Source organism: Poecilia mexicana, unplaced genomic scaffold, assembly GCF_051168715.1.
Source record: "Poecilia mexicana isolate PSO_F unplaced genomic scaffold, ASM5116871v1 scaffold_6, whole genome shotgun sequence".
NCBI lineage: Eukaryota > Metazoa > Chordata > Actinopteri > Cyprinodontiformes > Poeciliidae > Poecilia > Poecilia mexicana.
In genome coordinates, this window is record NW_028263375.1 from 2,125,313 (window position 1) to 2,142,151 (window position 16,839).

The 16,839-nt window shown below is 38.2% G+C and overlaps 1 protein-coding gene across 1 annotated transcript; it reads left to right on the forward strand.

The window, feature by feature from the left end:
- Positions 1 to 764: 764 nt before the first annotated feature.
- ptpn2a (protein tyrosine phosphatase non-receptor type 2a) lies at positions 765 to 14,215 on the forward strand. The gene is made up of 9 exons (XM_088006048.1): positions 765 to 1,008; positions 2,766 to 2,856; positions 2,969 to 3,069; positions 3,166 to 3,264; positions 6,494 to 6,631; positions 8,244 to 8,453; positions 10,017 to 10,181; positions 11,171 to 11,355; positions 13,128 to 14,215. Exons 1-9 carry the CDS (start codon positions 952 to 954, stop codon positions 13,312 to 13,314), a joined length of 1,233 nt encoding a protein of 410 aa, XP_087862174.1. The 5' UTR covers positions 765 to 951; the 3' UTR covers positions 13,315 to 14,215.
- Positions 14,216 to 16,839: the final 2,624 nt, after the last annotated feature.

A 16,839-nucleotide genomic window follows, 5' to 3' on the forward strand; every position in this document is an offset into this window, starting at 1 on the left:
AAAATGCCTATAAGGCTTTCTGTATAATTACTTTCCTGACAGTAAGACCACCTCAAATTGAGAAAAAATGTAAAGCATATTAAATAAACTTCTCAAACTGGACTGATTTGTGAAATTGGTACCTTAAAAAATATTTCCACTGATGTTAATACTAATTCCAACCTGCTCAGGCAATTCTACAAAATATGAAAAATCGGGGCATACATCTAAAAATAAGTTTGAGGACCTTACTGCTTTCATAATAACTGGAGTCATAATTTTAATGCAAACTATGAGCACTAAATAAAAATAACATGTAGCACCTCTGCAAGGGAAAGGTTAAAGAAAGCGCATTTTTGGTTGGATTAAATTTGATGCAATATCATTTTATGTTCTGTATGCAGCTAATGGAGTTTTTTGAGTCCTTAATTTCCATCCTTCGAGAGTCAACTTGTCCAAATAAACGTTCCAAAGTAAATATTTTAGAATATTTACAGAAAATAATATGCAGTTGAATTAAGTCACAAACGACAAGAAAATTGAGTATTTCAGTATTTCCCTTTATAATTAATCTAAAATTAATGACAAGCAAGAAAAATAAACGGTGCTTTAAGTTGGATAACGTGTACAGACGAGACGGGGGTATCAATTAGCGAATCTTTGGGTATCATTAGATGCCAATGTAGAAACGAAAGGAAACATATTCAAGGCGTGCACGAAATGACGCAAGTCGACACATAACAACCAGAACTACAAAAGTACAAAACGGGCAAATATGACTAGCTCCCGTTAGGCAACCTGGCAACCCGCGAGAGTCAGAGTGAAGGAGAGGCAGATTGACTCCCCGCAGGGATTCATCAGGTTACACACAGTGCTCTTCAGATGGCTAACGGAGAGGAGTAAGTTGGAAAACGGTGGCGAAAACACCCCGAAGTCATCCGGCTGGCTTCTCACTTCACCAACCGCGACACAATGGAGCAAGAATTCGAGGATATTGATTCGTCCGGGAAATGGCAGAACCTTTACAATGTAAGTCGGGACACCGAGGGCCTCTCGTGTTTCTATGACGATCGGTTGCTAACCAACTTAGCCAGTTCACTTCTCAGACTCATCTCCTTGTGTTTCACTACTTTCCCCGCTTGTTCCGTGGCGTGTGTTTTTGTGTTAACTAACGAGCTTCTAACGAGCTGCGTAGCGCAGGCAGGACGGGCGCCGCAGGAAGCCAGCGAACACTTAATTGTGAGAAAGTAGCGAGCTGCGCTAGCAGGGGGCTGACTTCCGTAGCTGGGAAACGTGCATCGGGGAGCTCTCTGCTTGGGTGACGCTTGCGGACGTCAGCCGCAGTTTCTGAGAACTCACCAAAGACTTCCAGAGAAAGACGCATGTGTTTTATCACCAGCAGTGTTGGCCAATCTGGCATATTCAGGTTAAGTTTCTAATACTTTAGTTCCTGTTTAACGCAGAAACTGACTGCGCGGTTTATATATTTTTTTAATTATTTTTTTACTGAGGCAATGGGAAAATGTTTGCTATTTGACTTCAGCTGTTTAAAGGAGACGCAAAGAAATAAACAATTTTCTCTACAGAACCAGAAAATGCATTGACGGAAAAAAAAATCTTTTTTTTTTATTAAACGAGTTTGATATAAAAAAAAGTAACTCAAGAATACTTTATTAATTCCAAAGGGAATACAAATACAACAATACAATAAATTATGTTAACTTTTTTTAAAATCATAATATTATATCAAATTAATCCAAATCTGGGTTGTTGATTTGATGGCATCTATGGCATTTATTCTTCTAGAAGAAGAAGAAAAATTGATACTAAAAGGAAATGTAAATTTGCCATAATATCATCCAGGTACCCTCCAAGAGTCACTGTGGACAGTAATTCCAATAGCAGTCAGTATTGCAGAGGCCTTGAGGAGTCCTCTGACTGGTGATTTTTGCATGACTGTCACAACATTCCAACAGCTCAATTTCCAGGTGACAGAGATGATATTCCACAGTGAAATGTCCTGAATGGCACCATCGTTTGTTGGCACGCTCTGCTCTTTTCAACTCCTCTGGGATTTGGGGCCATAGTTCAAGTATTATTTAGGCTCTTGAATTGCCAACCGGCCGCTCCCATTTGTATAAACAAACCTTGTTTATATTTACAAACCTTGTTGCCACAGTAATACAACAGTCCGAAAGTAAAAGAGTAGAACAAAAATCCCTCAAACTGCACAGCGTCTACAAGGAGTCCAAAAAACGCATGGCTTGAACCCAAACAGCTGTGAAACTGTCAGAAACGAAATTCTCTTTAGCCGCGTAGAGTGCTACAATCACAGAATAAAAAAATATTAAATTATATTAACTATCTGTATATTGGTGTACAAAATTCAACATTGTAAATATATTTTGGTAGTAGCACAAAATAATCAAATCAAATTTCCACTACTGGTATCAGGCAGTACATTGTTTTATTCAATTTTAAAACAAACCTTAATATTTGCTACCATTAGTTTCTGCTTCTCAGTTAAATATTGTAGTCAAGGTGACTTAAACAGGACTGAGAACTCTAGAAGTTGAGGATGTAAATGTATGGAGTTTTGTGTGTAGGAACCCAGCTAGTAGAAAATCTTTTCACTAACGAGTCAAGCAAAGTGGAACACTTTAAGTGAATCAAGAAAAGCAGAAAGACTGTAATGAAGACCTTCCATCACTTTGTGTGGTCTTTACATAAATGTTGTGTTTGCAACCTGAAAGCTAACCTTTAACCTTTCTTCTCGTTTGCACCAGGACATCCGCAACCAAGCCATTGAATATCCGTACAAAGTAGCTAAGCTTCCAATGAACAGGAATTTGAATCGCTACAGAGACGTCAGCCCATGTGAGTCTTTGCACGAGAGATTTGTTTGTTTTTCTTTCCAATATGGTGGCTGAGAATTTGCATTGTTGTAATTGCTTTGCCGTCTGATGATTTTTTTTATTTTCCTCCTCAGATGATCACAGTCGGGTAAAGCTTGAAAACGCTGACAATGACTACATTAACGCGAGTTTAGTCGCTGTGAAAGAAGCTGAGAGAGCTTACATTCTAACTCAGGTATGGAAGCCATTGAGCGAATGCTACTGTATTGCACACTGTTCTACTCGGTATGTCACACTTTCATGAAAATTTTTTTTTTTTTTACTTTGACAGGGCCCTTTGAGGAATACGTGTGGCCATTTCTGGTTGATGGTCTGGGAGCAATGTTCTAAAGCCGTTATAATGCTCAACAGAGTGATAGAGAAAGGATCTGTGAGTAACACCTCAGCACATGATGACCACAAGTTTTTATATACAAGGACTGTGTTTGGAAATGTCTATCTTTATTACTTAATACATACCAAATTACTTATACCTCTGCCTGAGATTTAATATATAGAGATGAGGATTTATTTAATTTTAATACAACGGTGTAAAAGAAGGATCGAGTTTGAAACAATAAAGTTATCATTTTAACTGCATTTTTGCATGTTTGGGATGTTTCGACAAGTCAGGTCACTTCTATGCGTCATTACCTCCAGTCAGAACGATGATGTTAGTCAAATGAAATGACAACTTTATATTTAATCTGCTACAGATATGAGTAATTCTGGGCTTAGCCACATATGTAGCATTCTCTGCTGTTTAACTGAGAAAAGGAAAAACTTTGTAAGCTGTACATATGGGAGAGAGAAGCATTTCTATGTTTTCTGTATGGAACTGTGCTCCTGCTTTTGGTTCTGAGGTTTTATGTTTCAGGACATAAAATTTGAAAAAATATCTGACCTATTGTTAGAATTTTAAATATTAAGAAATATTAACCCGAAAGAACAACAACGCATGAAATACAACAGTACAATTGTATGTTGCTGTTTATTCTACAGTAACCAAACCAAACTGCATGAAAAACGTGATTATGATTCAGTAGTTTCTACAACCTGAATTTTAAAAGAGTCAGGATGTTGTTTAGAATTGAATAAAATGAAGACTTTTAAATCACACGAGACAACATTTTATTAACAGAACATGGAGAGCAGAGCAAATGTCTGGAAAAGCAGAAATGTGTGAAAGCATTCACCTGGTTGAAATTAAGTTAACTTACTTCAGATTTGCAGCATGATTAGCTATAAGAGAGAGTTTGGAGTGTGTGTGGAGTTTCAGATGTAACGATGGGCATGCTGTCTCATTTGGGACAGAATGCATAAAATATTGTGGAACATTTTACGAACAACAATCTCATTATCTAAAGTGCATAAGATTATCAGAAGATTCAGAGAAACTGGAGAAACCTGTCTGTAAGAGACCTTTATTAGACGCCCATAGACTTTGGGCCCTCAGACAAAACTGCGTCACTCGTCAGCATGATTTTGTCATTGACATTTCTAAATGGACCCAGGAATACTTCCAGAAACCACTGTCGGTAAACATAATCTACCGTACAATCTGCAGATTCCACCTAATCGTCTGTCATGAAATATGTGAACAGGATCTAGATCTACCGTGGGATCCTGTGGGCCACAATGAATTTAAAAAGGACTGTTTCACAGTGACAGTGCTCCATGTTCCGATGAATCCAGATTTGACATTCTTGTTGGCAACTTTGGAAACCATGAGCAACTTGCATGTTTTGGAAGGAACTATGAACCCTGAAAGGTATCTAGAGGTTTTAGAGCAACCTCATCCAGAAAACGTTTATTTCTGGGAAGACCTCGTGTATTTCAGCAGGACGATGCCAAACCACATACTGCAGCCATAACAACAGCATTGGCTTCGTCGGAAAAGAGTATTGCTGAATTGGGCCTGCAGTCCAGATCCTTCATCTAAGGAGAACATTTGGCTCATCATTAAACAAAAAATATGTCAAAGAAGACCATAAACTCTTAGCTGCTGGAAACCTGCATCAGTCAATAATGGAACCAAATTCCAACACTCCAGAAACTCATGACCTCAATGCCCAGATGTCTTCAAACTGTTGAAAAGAAGAGAAGATGCTTCACCGTGGCAAACATTTCCCCATCCAAACTGTTCTGAAACATGTAGCAGGTTCAAACCTGAGCTTATTTTGGTTGAAGTTCAACATCCGTTATGCTAGGATCAGTGTTCTGTTGTGAATAAAATATCAGCTCATGAGATTTAAGAGTTTTTTTTTTCCTTTTATGACCTCCTGTCTTTTCTAGAATTCAGGTTGTTGATCTGCCTACAGCAGCAAGAATATGATGTTATCATCAACTCTTTGGTCTTATTACTTTTCCACTATGCAGAAATGCTGGTTTCTTCTTCTTTTGTGTTTTAGTTTATTATGCCTTTCAGTTTTTTTTTTGGTTTTGTTTTTGTGTTTTTTTTTAAACACAGCTCTCTGAGAGTCCACTAGAGCCTCTGAATCAGGTTGAGGTTTGGACATTGTCTAGGTCTCGTCCACATCCCGACCCTTTTGTCAGTTGTACCTTTCTGCTCACGACCAACATTCAGCCACACCTCAGCTGGCAGACAGACAGCCTCACGTTTGACCCAAGAGAAATGGAGGAGGTCATGGTTGGAGCTGCTGCAGGCCCATGGTCCTGCAGCTGTAAACAGAGCCCAAACCTTTGTGTGTTGTTCAAATTCAGTTCTCCAGACCTTTCCCCTCCCAACCCATTCAAACAAGCCATACTGGTTCTTAGCAGCCGCTCTGTCATGAACTTTAACATAGTGAAGTCTGAAGAGTGTTTTTTCTTTGAGCAATGGATGACTGACCTTCACAGGAAGGAACTTGCTAAAGGGTCCATTCCTGGAAAAATGGGCAACCGTTTTTCTTTTTCTTTTTTTTTTCTTGTAAAGTGACTAACTTACAAAAACATTGGAAATGGCTTTGTTAGCTCTTCTGAAAATGATGGATACAACCACAACTGCTTCCCTAAGGTCATGGCTATGGGTTAGCTTCAGGGTAACACCCAGATAAAAGCTGAAGAACAGAAAGCTAGAGATGTGTGCACATCCTACGCATCAGGTAATCGCTGCATTTGATCTGCAGCTACTTACAATCTGAGTCTCTTTCTACGAAGCTAGGCTGCTCTCGGTTTCTTCACATGGTACTTCTGTATTACAGCTTAGCCCTTCTGAAACAATGCAATATGTCATATATTTTAAGACTTTAAGCTCTTATGTTTTGTGTTCTTTTTTTTTCTTTATTTTACCAGGACTGCTCAGAGCTTGTACTTACAGTGTTTGTGCAGCTGAGTACTTTCTGACGTGTATCTGGGCACATTATAAGCACAAACAGCTGTTAAATACAGAAAATGCGGACTAGAAATAATTGCTGTCTGCCATCATGTGGCGCCCCTTCTAATGGGGCACCCACTTTTTGCGCCACTGCTGTTTGGAGAATGACTAACTTTAGGCCCTAACTTTAGGTGCATTCAAGACAGACTGTGAGTCTGTCTTGAATGCTGCTTAAGGTCACACGTACTCATCTGTCTATAAAAACGCTGTTCGAGCCTGAGTGATGACCTCTCTGTCCCCGCAGGAAAAGTGTGCTCAGTACTGGCCCACTTCAGAGGAACTGCAGATGTCCTTCACTGACATGGGTTTTGTTGTTCGACTGTTGTCAGAAGAGGACCAATCCCATTATACAATCAGGGTGCTAGAACTAGAGAACACAAAGGTGAGCATGAGACGAAACATTGGAAGCAATAATCTGAAATTAGTGCTCTGCTTTGAGTTTTTTGAGTTTTCTGGAGGACTCTGGTGTCTCAGTGAGCCTTTTCTCAATGGCAACCGATTTTCATTTATTCTCTCTCTCTCTCTCTCTCTCTCTCTCTCTCTATACATACATATATATCAGAATGAGTCACTATTTAGTCTATATAGACTATATAGTCTATATAGAGTCTATATAGTCTATATAGAGTCTATATAGTCTATATAGAGTCTATATAGTCTATATAGAGTCTATATAGTCTATATAGAGTCTATATAGTCTATATAGAGTCTATATAGTCTATATAGACTCTATATAGTCTATATAGAGTCTATATAGTCTATATAGAGTCTATATAGTCTATATAGAGTCTATATAGTCTATATAGAGTCTATATAGTCTATATAGACTCAGGTCTGAGCTGAGTCTACCCAATCATAGAATAGAAACAGCCTGAAATTCAGGTGTAACATCAGAATGAGTCACTAAAATAGTTCCAAATGTTCAAAAATATATGAATACAAGACTAACAACAATAATTAGAAAATAGAAATATTGAACTCGTGATCCAACGGATGTGCAATTCAGTAGGATTACTTTTTTTTTGCTTTTTTTTAATTTACATAATGAACATTAAAAAAGACAGAATATAAATGCTATTTTAATGAGTAAATGAATATGAAAGTTCCAGTAGGTGTGTAAACACTTATTGACTGACAAGGTATAGACCGGTACAGGGAGCTGAAGCAGCCAAAATACTTCAGAAATCACAAAATACCTTTTCCTGCTTGCTGATAAGAAATATTTTTGTGAAATTCCGTGTTTTGTTGTGGATTCCACTTAGTTTGTCAAATTCTGTCTGCATTTTCCACGTCACATAAATCCTAGTAGGGCCCTACAAAAACAAGGTCAAAGTTCAAAAGAGGAAGATCCTGCAGCATGCTTAAATGGTTTAGATGCAACCTGCAGCTCCAGGGGCCACAAGTGGCTCTTTGGGTTTCCCACATTGGTTCTTAATAACTTTAACAAAAATGATAGAGAACAATCTGATATTTTAAATGTAGTTATTATGCAGGTTTCAGCAGACTAATGGTTTTTTCATGTTGGAATTGCATTGAATTCCCACAACAGAATGACCCTTAAAGTACCAGTAATATTATTTTCTTATTGGTTATTATGAATACCAACAAGAAACGGTTGGAAACTGTCCACTTTCTTTGCTTTATTTTCCACAGAAGAAAATGCATCCACTCTCTTTTGAGCAACAATGTTATGTTTTTCTTCTTTAAAATTTCCTATAGTTGATATTTTCATTCAGCTCGACAGACGGTAGAAATGACTGTTTGGAATGGATTGTAAAGGTTGAAGACTCCTGGGCTAATGTGTTGCTAACATTGTATTGCCCCTAAATTCCTCTGTTTTATCTTCATACCAGGTGGTTTTAAATCAGTCTACCTGGGTCCTTGTTTTTATTTTTGTTTTTATTTTTGTCTGGCATTTCTGGTTTGAACCAGAAGTGCCGGAACTTGTATGTGCTGCACATGGTTCATGGCTGATGTCATACATTTCTTCCCAGACGGGGGAATCCAGAGAGATCTACCACTTTCACTACACCACGTGGCCTGATTTCGGGGTGCCAGAATCTCCCGCCTCTTTCCTCAACTTCCTCTTCAAGGTGCGGGAGTCTGGCTCCCTGGGGCCTGAATATGGGCCCTCAGTGGTGCACTGCAGCGCTGGGATTGGACGCTCGGGAACGTTTGCCTTGGTGGACACTTGCCTGGTCTTGGTGAGAGAGTGTTATTGTTATGGGAAGTAGTTGCTTAACGCTGATTATACTGAGAGCAAAGGGTTAAACCGTTTAGTTTGGCATCTGAGTACAATGAGTCAGTCATCTTAAGATAATATTTGAGAGGGCTGGAAGCTAGAGAGAGAAGTTGTGGCATGTTGGTTCTGAACTTTATTCACGGTATGTTTGGATTGTTCCTTCAAGCAGAAAACAGTGATGTCAGCGATTACCTGGAAACTCCTTCCCACATTCAGGAATTCTTCTGTTTTCAGATTCATTCAGCAACATGAGCTTTGTGCCTTTTTTTGTCTGAAAAATAAACTTATGTTGAATTGTTTTTAGTTCTTTTTTCAATAGCTTAGTATCTTTAGAAACGGTTCAAGAAAGTTTTCTCCTGTTCTAAAACCTGTAAGAAAATGACAGCAGAATAAATCTTCCCTCTTATTTTTTACAAGTGATGTACAAATCAGAGCCTATTAACCTACCAGCTCCAAGGTTAATAGCTGAAATATATTTGGTTTGTTACACAGAAGCTACAGAAGGGAACTTTGTCAAGCTCCCCTAAAAACATGTCAAATTTAGAGACGTATCAAGAAATTGGTTGGTGAGCACGGGCGACCAAATTTTAACTGGTGAGAGACGAGTTGGAAACTCAGTAATCGGATCTTTTCTCTATCCCTGAACATTCAAAGATGACTATTTGAATATCTGTGAGGTGTTTACAATACATAAATCTCCAGTAACATTTGGTAGGATAAAGATATATATTTCCCTTTTAAGCATTTAATCTGGTTAGGATGGAAACACCATGATTTGGGAAATGTAGGCAGTGTTTTGGAAAATTCAAAATTATAGTATGGGTTTACATTCTGTTACAGATGCATCTAAAAACAGTCACTTTAGCCATGTTAACCTTGCTAATGGTGCTTATCACAAGTAGAAGCTGCTTAAACAACAACACAACAGTGCAGCTTAGAATATCTACTCAATAAGTATTTTATCTTGCATTACAATAGAAAAAGCCTGTTTTACGACGGCTGCTCTCTCTCACACACACAGTGTGACATCTCCTTTGATCCCATAATGTTTACCTAATGGCCACTAATGGTAGGAACTGTTAAATTTGAAATCAGTAGATTGAAGCTTTAAAGAAAACATTTAAGTGATTCCCAACCTTTCTAGCTTCTGACTCACAAAATAATAATACAAGCGACTCTTGACCGCGACTCTTGGTTGAGCATATCTATGTTCCAGATCTACACTTGTTCTGAAACACAATTTATTTTAGCATAGAACAATCCTCTATTTGTCCCTCAGTAGTAAAAACAATGAACAGCACATTGACTAACAAATGGAAGCACACATGAAAGACAAGTTGCTGTAATAAATTAAAAATAATTGCACAACTAACTTGCAGGTATACACTGTGAGCCACCAAGGTGGTGACCTCATGGTAACATGCTGTTAAGCAGTCTGGTGCACCTCAGTGTGGAGTGAAAACACTGGCTTAGCTGCATAACCCTTTCCAAATGTATTCCATAAACAGATAAATCTGTTTTGTAGATGGACAGGAGTAAGAGCTCGTCATCTGTGGACATACAGAAGGTGCTGCTGGATATGAGGGAATATCGCATGGGCCTGATCCAGACCCCTGACCAACTCCGCTTCTCCTACATGTCCATCATCGAGGGAGCCAAGCTCATTCTGACCTATAGCTCTGCAGAACAGGTTTGATCAGGAGCGAACCAGAAACACATGAGAAATATACTTGTTTTATAGTCATAAAAAATGTCCAGTGAGCATTATATGAATTGCTATAAATTCCCTAGTATTACTGTTTTTTTTTTTTGTTTTTTTTTTTCAATTTCGTTTAATGCTGAACTTAATGTTTTACATGAGGCACCTTGTCGGGCAGCATTTATCAATGCTTTTCTTTTGCATTGATAAAAGTCTGTGTCTATGATAAATGGTGTTTTAGTGATTTGTTAGTGACTGTTAATTATTGCTTCGATATGTAAATGAGGTGCTGTGTTTGGTTTCTAGATGATGTTACTTTGTAATTTGTTTTTAATGTTTTTAGTTTCTGCTCTAATATGAGCAACGGTTACCTTGGTAATACTAGTAGCTTTTGTTTGATGTTAACAGACTAGCCTTCCAACTGTTGTTTTTCAGTTGAAGCTAAGTTTAGGTTAGCATTAGCTTATAAATCCCCTTTGAATTTATATTGTTTATTTGAATCCCTGGCAAGCAGAAAAGAGAGAAACAGACAGTCCATACTAATAGGCAGCCTTAGAACAGACTGTTGAGACAGACTGTACTGTATTGGACAAACTGTACTGAAAGTGGACTGTGTTTCAGTGTAAAGTCAAGGTAGTTGTACTCATTGTCTTTGTGGATGAGGTGATCCAGCAAATCCTCCCAAGGTAACATGCAGTCCTACCTCTCTGCAATATGACATAGCAATATAACATGTAAAAGGATCTATGTCCTCAATGTCCATGGCATTTTTGTAATCAATAATCTTATTACTTCAGAAAATACAATGTTTTCAAAAAATGCTCCAACCAAAAGACAAACCAATAACTGAACATGTAGATAGACTTGAACCATCATAAAATTTGAGTGGGTTCCAAGTTTAGAAAGTCTTGCCTGGCTTCCTGCCTGTTTCCTCCATGCTTCTATTTGCCCATGCATGTGTTTCTTGATCTCTGCTGCAGAACTCACAGATTGGCCTGTTCAGAGAAGACCTGGAGTCGGATCTACAACCTCCAACGCCTCCGCCCAGACCTCACCTCAATGCCAGCAGGCCCAACGGCCCCTGCTTGGAACCACAGCCCAGCACAGGGGACCACCTCTCATCGAGGGATTCAGACTGCCACAACATGGCAGAGAACTCTGTGCAGTAAGTGATAGTTCAGCACGTTTGGAATGAGTGTCCTCACACAGATAAACATCACCAGAGTTGCACCGATCAAACATTTGTGAACAGTTTTTGATAGAAAATGTAGCATTAAGTTTTAAAAGCTTTTGGCTAACTACTTCTAACTGTTAAACTAAAAAATAAATCAACTAAAATAACATATTTTCTTTCTTTCTTTCTAGAGAATTTAATTAGTTATTTTCATCTAGAAGAGAGGCTTTGTGTCAGTGTGTGAGAGAGACGGTGCTGTAAACAGTTTTTCAAACTGAAACAAAAACAAAGTGATTTGAAATTTAAACTATTTTTAGCATCATATATTAGTGATCAGCACCATAACTGCAGTCAGGATTAACTACCTGAAGACATCTTCAGTCTCTCGGTGTTCCCTGGAGAACGTGGACCAGGGCTGTCAACATTCTTAAATCCAACACGTTCCATGACAGGAAGGGCTGGGAAAGTCTAAGATGATAAATCAGAGCAGATTAGCTCTAATATTTTGAGCTCTACTGAACTCAGTGCCCTGTCATTTCACTCTGTTGCCACTTCAATGAAAGTTCCTGAAGCCAGCAACTAATTGGTGAGTGGTGGCAGACGGAGCTGGGACCGGCTCAGCTCCGGCTCTTTGAAGGAGCAGCTCAGGCTGCCTTCTCAGGCCTGGAAATGTATGGAATTTGACTTATTTTTTTCAAGTCTGAATAGGACTGGAGTAAAACATAAGGCATTATTCTTTATTAAAACGTTATTAGACACTCGCAGGAGCTTGGGACTGGTCCTGTTGTCATTTCAATGATTTTGATTTTTAGAAATTAAACAAAACAGTCAGTTTTCTTTGTTTACAAACCTCAGACGGTAGGTACGGTGCATTCACCAACCAGATCCTCAAGTTTCTGACCAGCAGGTCATCGGTTAAGGCCACTCCAAGGAGGGATGCACCGATATAAAAAATTGGGCAGATAGTAATACTGCTGTGATGGCTGATCCCTCACTCTAAACTGTATTGCATGTAGGTTCCCTACCCTTTTGACACTGTAAAAATGGTCACATCCTACATTTCGTTTTTACTTTAAACAACCACACAACCTATTCTGCATAAATATCACTGTCACATGACTGAACAGAAAACACATGACCAACTTTCTCCTCTTCCTAAAACAAACAACAAATAGGTGGAAATAAATATTAGTCATTAATCCATTTTTAGGCTAATACTGACTTGGGCCTGTCAAAATAGCGTTTGATTTATGATAAATTATCCCAGTAATTATTGCTATAATTTACTAATATTTGACCTAATAAATGCAAGTTCATCCTCTCAAAGATCAATAAAATTGTAATTTTGTAACAAACCCTTAACACTGGAGCTGAAAGATACTTTAAATATTCAACATAAATAAACCAAAAACAATAAATGAAACTGAAATACAAAGCTCACACAACAAAAACCATAAATAAAATGGATTATGATCTCTGTAAACAAAATTTCCCTCCAAACAATATTAATAATCATAAAAGAAATGATTGAGCTAATTTTATTTTATCATGCTGTTAATTGATTTGTTAAAAAATAGCTCGCATCTGCTGATTCTGGTTTGGATGCCGACGTATCGTGGATTCCTAACTCAAACTGAAAAGTTAACCAAATTCCACCGTGGTGAAATTTCCAATTGATCACGCCGACCTTTATTCTTGTTCTCTACTTTTTTTCATACAGCATTTGTCGTTTATGAACTGCTCACATGTCTCCTGTGTGCTAGGTTGAGGAAGAGGCACCGTGAGGAGAGGATCGCTGGCACAGCACAGAAGGTCCAGCAGATGAAACAAAAACTTACTGAATCAGAGAAGAAGCAGGAGAAGTGGCAGTACTGGAGGCCCGTCCTTCTCAGCGTGGGTTCTGGAGCTGCCCTGGCTGTCACCGTTTTGTGTTGGATGTACTTCCAGTAAAATAACTCTGGCTCCCCCTCAAGAAACTGACTCCTATTTTGCACCGGTACCTTGGATTAGGTACTTCTTTAAGTAGACGTAGATGGTAACATGTGCATAACTGAGGGTATTTATTAAGGTCAAAATGCAAGAGCACTAGATCAAGCGAGTGTGTGTATATTTTTTCTCATAAGATCTTAACAGAAATAGTAACATCTCAGGATCTTTGTGCCAGCACGGTGATTTATTTTTTTTTTCTTCTTTCCTCTCGTTGTCACTGTTCAAGAATGTACTGTGTCATAGAAACATGGCTTTGAATGGAACTTACTAAAGGTGCAGTACATAGAAAAAAAAAATCAGACAAGTTTATTTTTGCATTCTTTATTTGTAATGATCAAATGTGTGTTTATCATCTTTGGATACATTTTTGCATTTCAAAGTCACTGTTACTGACTGTTGATCCAACCTTTAAAATGTAGAGAAGACCCCAGACTGAAGACGTCAACTTCGGGATTTCTTTTTTTTAATATTTATGATAAACTGCATGTTGTCCCAGGTTTTCTACAGCCCCATTTGTTCTTCCACTGTTAACAAGCAGGGCATATCTTTTAGGGTTTTTTTCTCCCACACTAATAAGATTAATTTAGGTTCTTATGTAAATCATACAAACTGCCAGGTTCCTTGCCATTTACTGCATGTATTTTACCCACTGGTTGGGTCCAAGTTTTCCTGCTGTTGTTTTTGTTGTTGAGAAAACCAAAGCGAAGCTGTCTGTGTTCAGGAGGTTAACAGCCAGGCCAGCTCATGGATGACTAAAAGCCTTGTACTCCTAGGATGTGGAATGTATATTTTTTTTTCTTCTTAATCCTTTGACATAACTCACACCTGTGTTACTAAATGAAACTACTCATGGTACCCATGAGGTATTTTGTTGTTTGACTCCTTCATTTTAATCAGTAGAATCACCAGGTTGCTTTTCAGTTAACAGGAACCAGTCTGTAGCTACAGCAGTGCATTTAGGAGTTGAATTAAGTCTGAGGTTGGCAGAAATTGTTGATTAAATCTGCAAATGCTCCAAAAGTAATAGATGTGCCAAGGTATGCTAACAGTTCAGCTACCTTTTTATGAACAGAATCTGTTGTGCAATATTTTAAATCAGTTTTCCGCCAAATGTCTTGAGCACCAGAATAAGATGTCTGATGGGCCGCTGCTGCTTACTGCAAACAGATTTTAGTTTTCACAGAAGTCCAAAGAGACGCTCTGGCTCTCAGAAGTGTACACACCCCTGATAAAATACCAGGTTTTTGTGAAGTTAAAAATATTCCCCTGGAATATAATTCTGTTCAAAATTCAAAAATACTTTATGGATCCCAAAGAAAAGTTAAATATTGTTGTGACTCACATTAATTAGACAGCTTCACTGTTCAGTCTCCATTCCAGTCTGTAGAAATCAGGAGTCTGACTTGTATTGGAAGTCTGAAGTGTACAGAGTGAAAACTAGTGGTGAGAGTACAGAGCCCTGCAGGGCTGCTGTGCAGTGGGCCGCCTGGTTAAACACACAGTCCTTCAGTCTGTTGTGAGGTAGTTATTGAGCAATGTGATTGTTCTGGCCTCCACCTGATGAATCATTTTCATACATAAATGGGAATATATCCTGTGCAATTTAACTGTAGAAAAACATATTTTAGGGTGGCATGAAGGAGGAGGATGCACATTCTTAAGCTACTTTGTTGAGTTATTTTCTGATTTAGTTTTACTAATCAGTTGTGTCTATAAGAGCCTATCAGCAATCCTACATACCAACTTGACAATAGTTGCCCACTCCAAATCTGTCTGATTCTCAGGACAGCTCTTGAATTTTCTTCTGGAGAAGCTCTTCTCAAATTGGTTTGATCTTTGCTTGGACTGGCATTGATACTGAGAAATAAAATCTCTTTTCGTATGAAGATTTTGGGCCAAGGTTCACTCGTACTTCACATTGTTTGAACTTTTCTTCCACAAACATGAAAACAACTCTGTGTGAACAATGGTAGCCAACCTTCTTGGAGCAGACATGAGGAGACCGCTGCTTGTACATGAAGATCACAACCATACCTGAAGGTCTTCAGTACTGCTGTCAGCCTCCCTGAGCAATTTTCACCTTCTCAATAATCCTGGGAGAAACGTCCATATTTCTTCTTGTCCCTTTTCTCCCATATTTTGCTTTTTGTCCCATATTTTCTCTAATTAGTATATTCACTGTGCCATGGTATAAATATATTGAATTCTATGGATTTTTTTTTGTATTTTTCTCCTGGCTAATACCTTTGCAAAATGAAACCCTCTGATCTTTTGTAACCTCCCTATGCACTCTTGCTTAAGAGAACGTATGCATACATGTTCACTTTACTAAATTCCATTATAACTAGTGACAGATATGAACTCAACAAGACTAAATGCTGAAGCTAAATCAAAAGGAACTTCAACCAAATGCTAATTTATTGAATTATGGCACCCCCACATTATGGGTGTGTGTGTGTATTCAAAACAAAAGGTTTGGTGTTTTTTTTTTTTTTGTCTTTTTTTTTTACATCCACCACTATGTTTTCTCTCCAGGGGAGAGGAGAAAGGTTTGGAAATGATTAGTCATTTAATTTCTTTACATCACAAAAGTCTGGCATTTTACCTGGGGTGTGCACACTTTTGAGATTAACTTGCCTTCAGGGTTGATGGGTGAAACAGTCCTACATACTTATGAACAACAAGGAGAATGTGGCAGCTGAGATGTGTTGAGAAAAATAAGTTGTATTAAAACACAATAAAATCCTGTTTTATAATGCAACCCTGTGTTGTGTGAAGCATTACAGTCAGGTATGTTTACTCACAACTCTGACAATGTTTTGTTGATATACTTCAATTAAAAATCTAGGAACGTCCAATCATTAAGTGCATTTATTGTGTGGGGAGAAATGAATCCCATGTTAAGAAGAAAGTGTGTGTTTGTGGGAAGGAAGGGGGGAGGTTGTACAAAAAAACATTGACAATTATGGTGTCCCTGCTAACTGTTAAAATTCATACCCAATGAGAACATGTGTTTATTTTAAGATTTAAAATAATTTTTAAAATGTATTTAAAATCTGGTATTTCTAATTATTCATAATGGCCTGTTCTGTTCCTTTATTCCTTGTGCATTTGGAAGGCAAATAAGCCCACAGCATCATGGATCCTCCACCTGCTTAAAATGTTAGGATTTTGCCTTTATTTTCCAAGTCAAACCTGTATGGTTTCTGTTGCTAAAAAGCTCAATCTTAATCTCATTTGACTAAACCACAGTTTCAGTTAACGTTCCAAAAGAGTTGAGCAAACTTTACACGTTTGTGCGTGATTGTTGGATAGGAACAGGCTTTGTGTGGCGTCACCTCCAACCAAGAGATTTGAATGTAATTGGCGTTTAATGGTTGTTATGGCGACTTGGTAAGATATTCTTCCATGCAGTAATGAGCGTTTGTTCTTCCTTACTTCTGCACATTATTCATAGTGGCAGATAAATATGAGCTCGTCCTACCT

Excerpts from the sequence above, each read along its gene's own strand:
- ptpn2a (XM_088006048.1), top strand. The coding sequence starts at position 952 with ATGGAGCAAGAATTCGAGGATATTGATTCGTCCGGGAAATGGCAGAAC. Across the intron at positions 6,632-8,243 it reads TAGAACTAGAGAACACAAAG|ACGGGGGAATCCAGAGAGAT; the intron begins GTGAGCATGAGA and ends ATTTCTTCCCAG. Across the intron at positions 11,356-13,127 it reads ATGGCAGAGAACTCTGTGCA|GTTGAGGAAGAGGCACCGTG; the intron begins GTAAGTGATAGT and ends CCTGTGTGCTAG.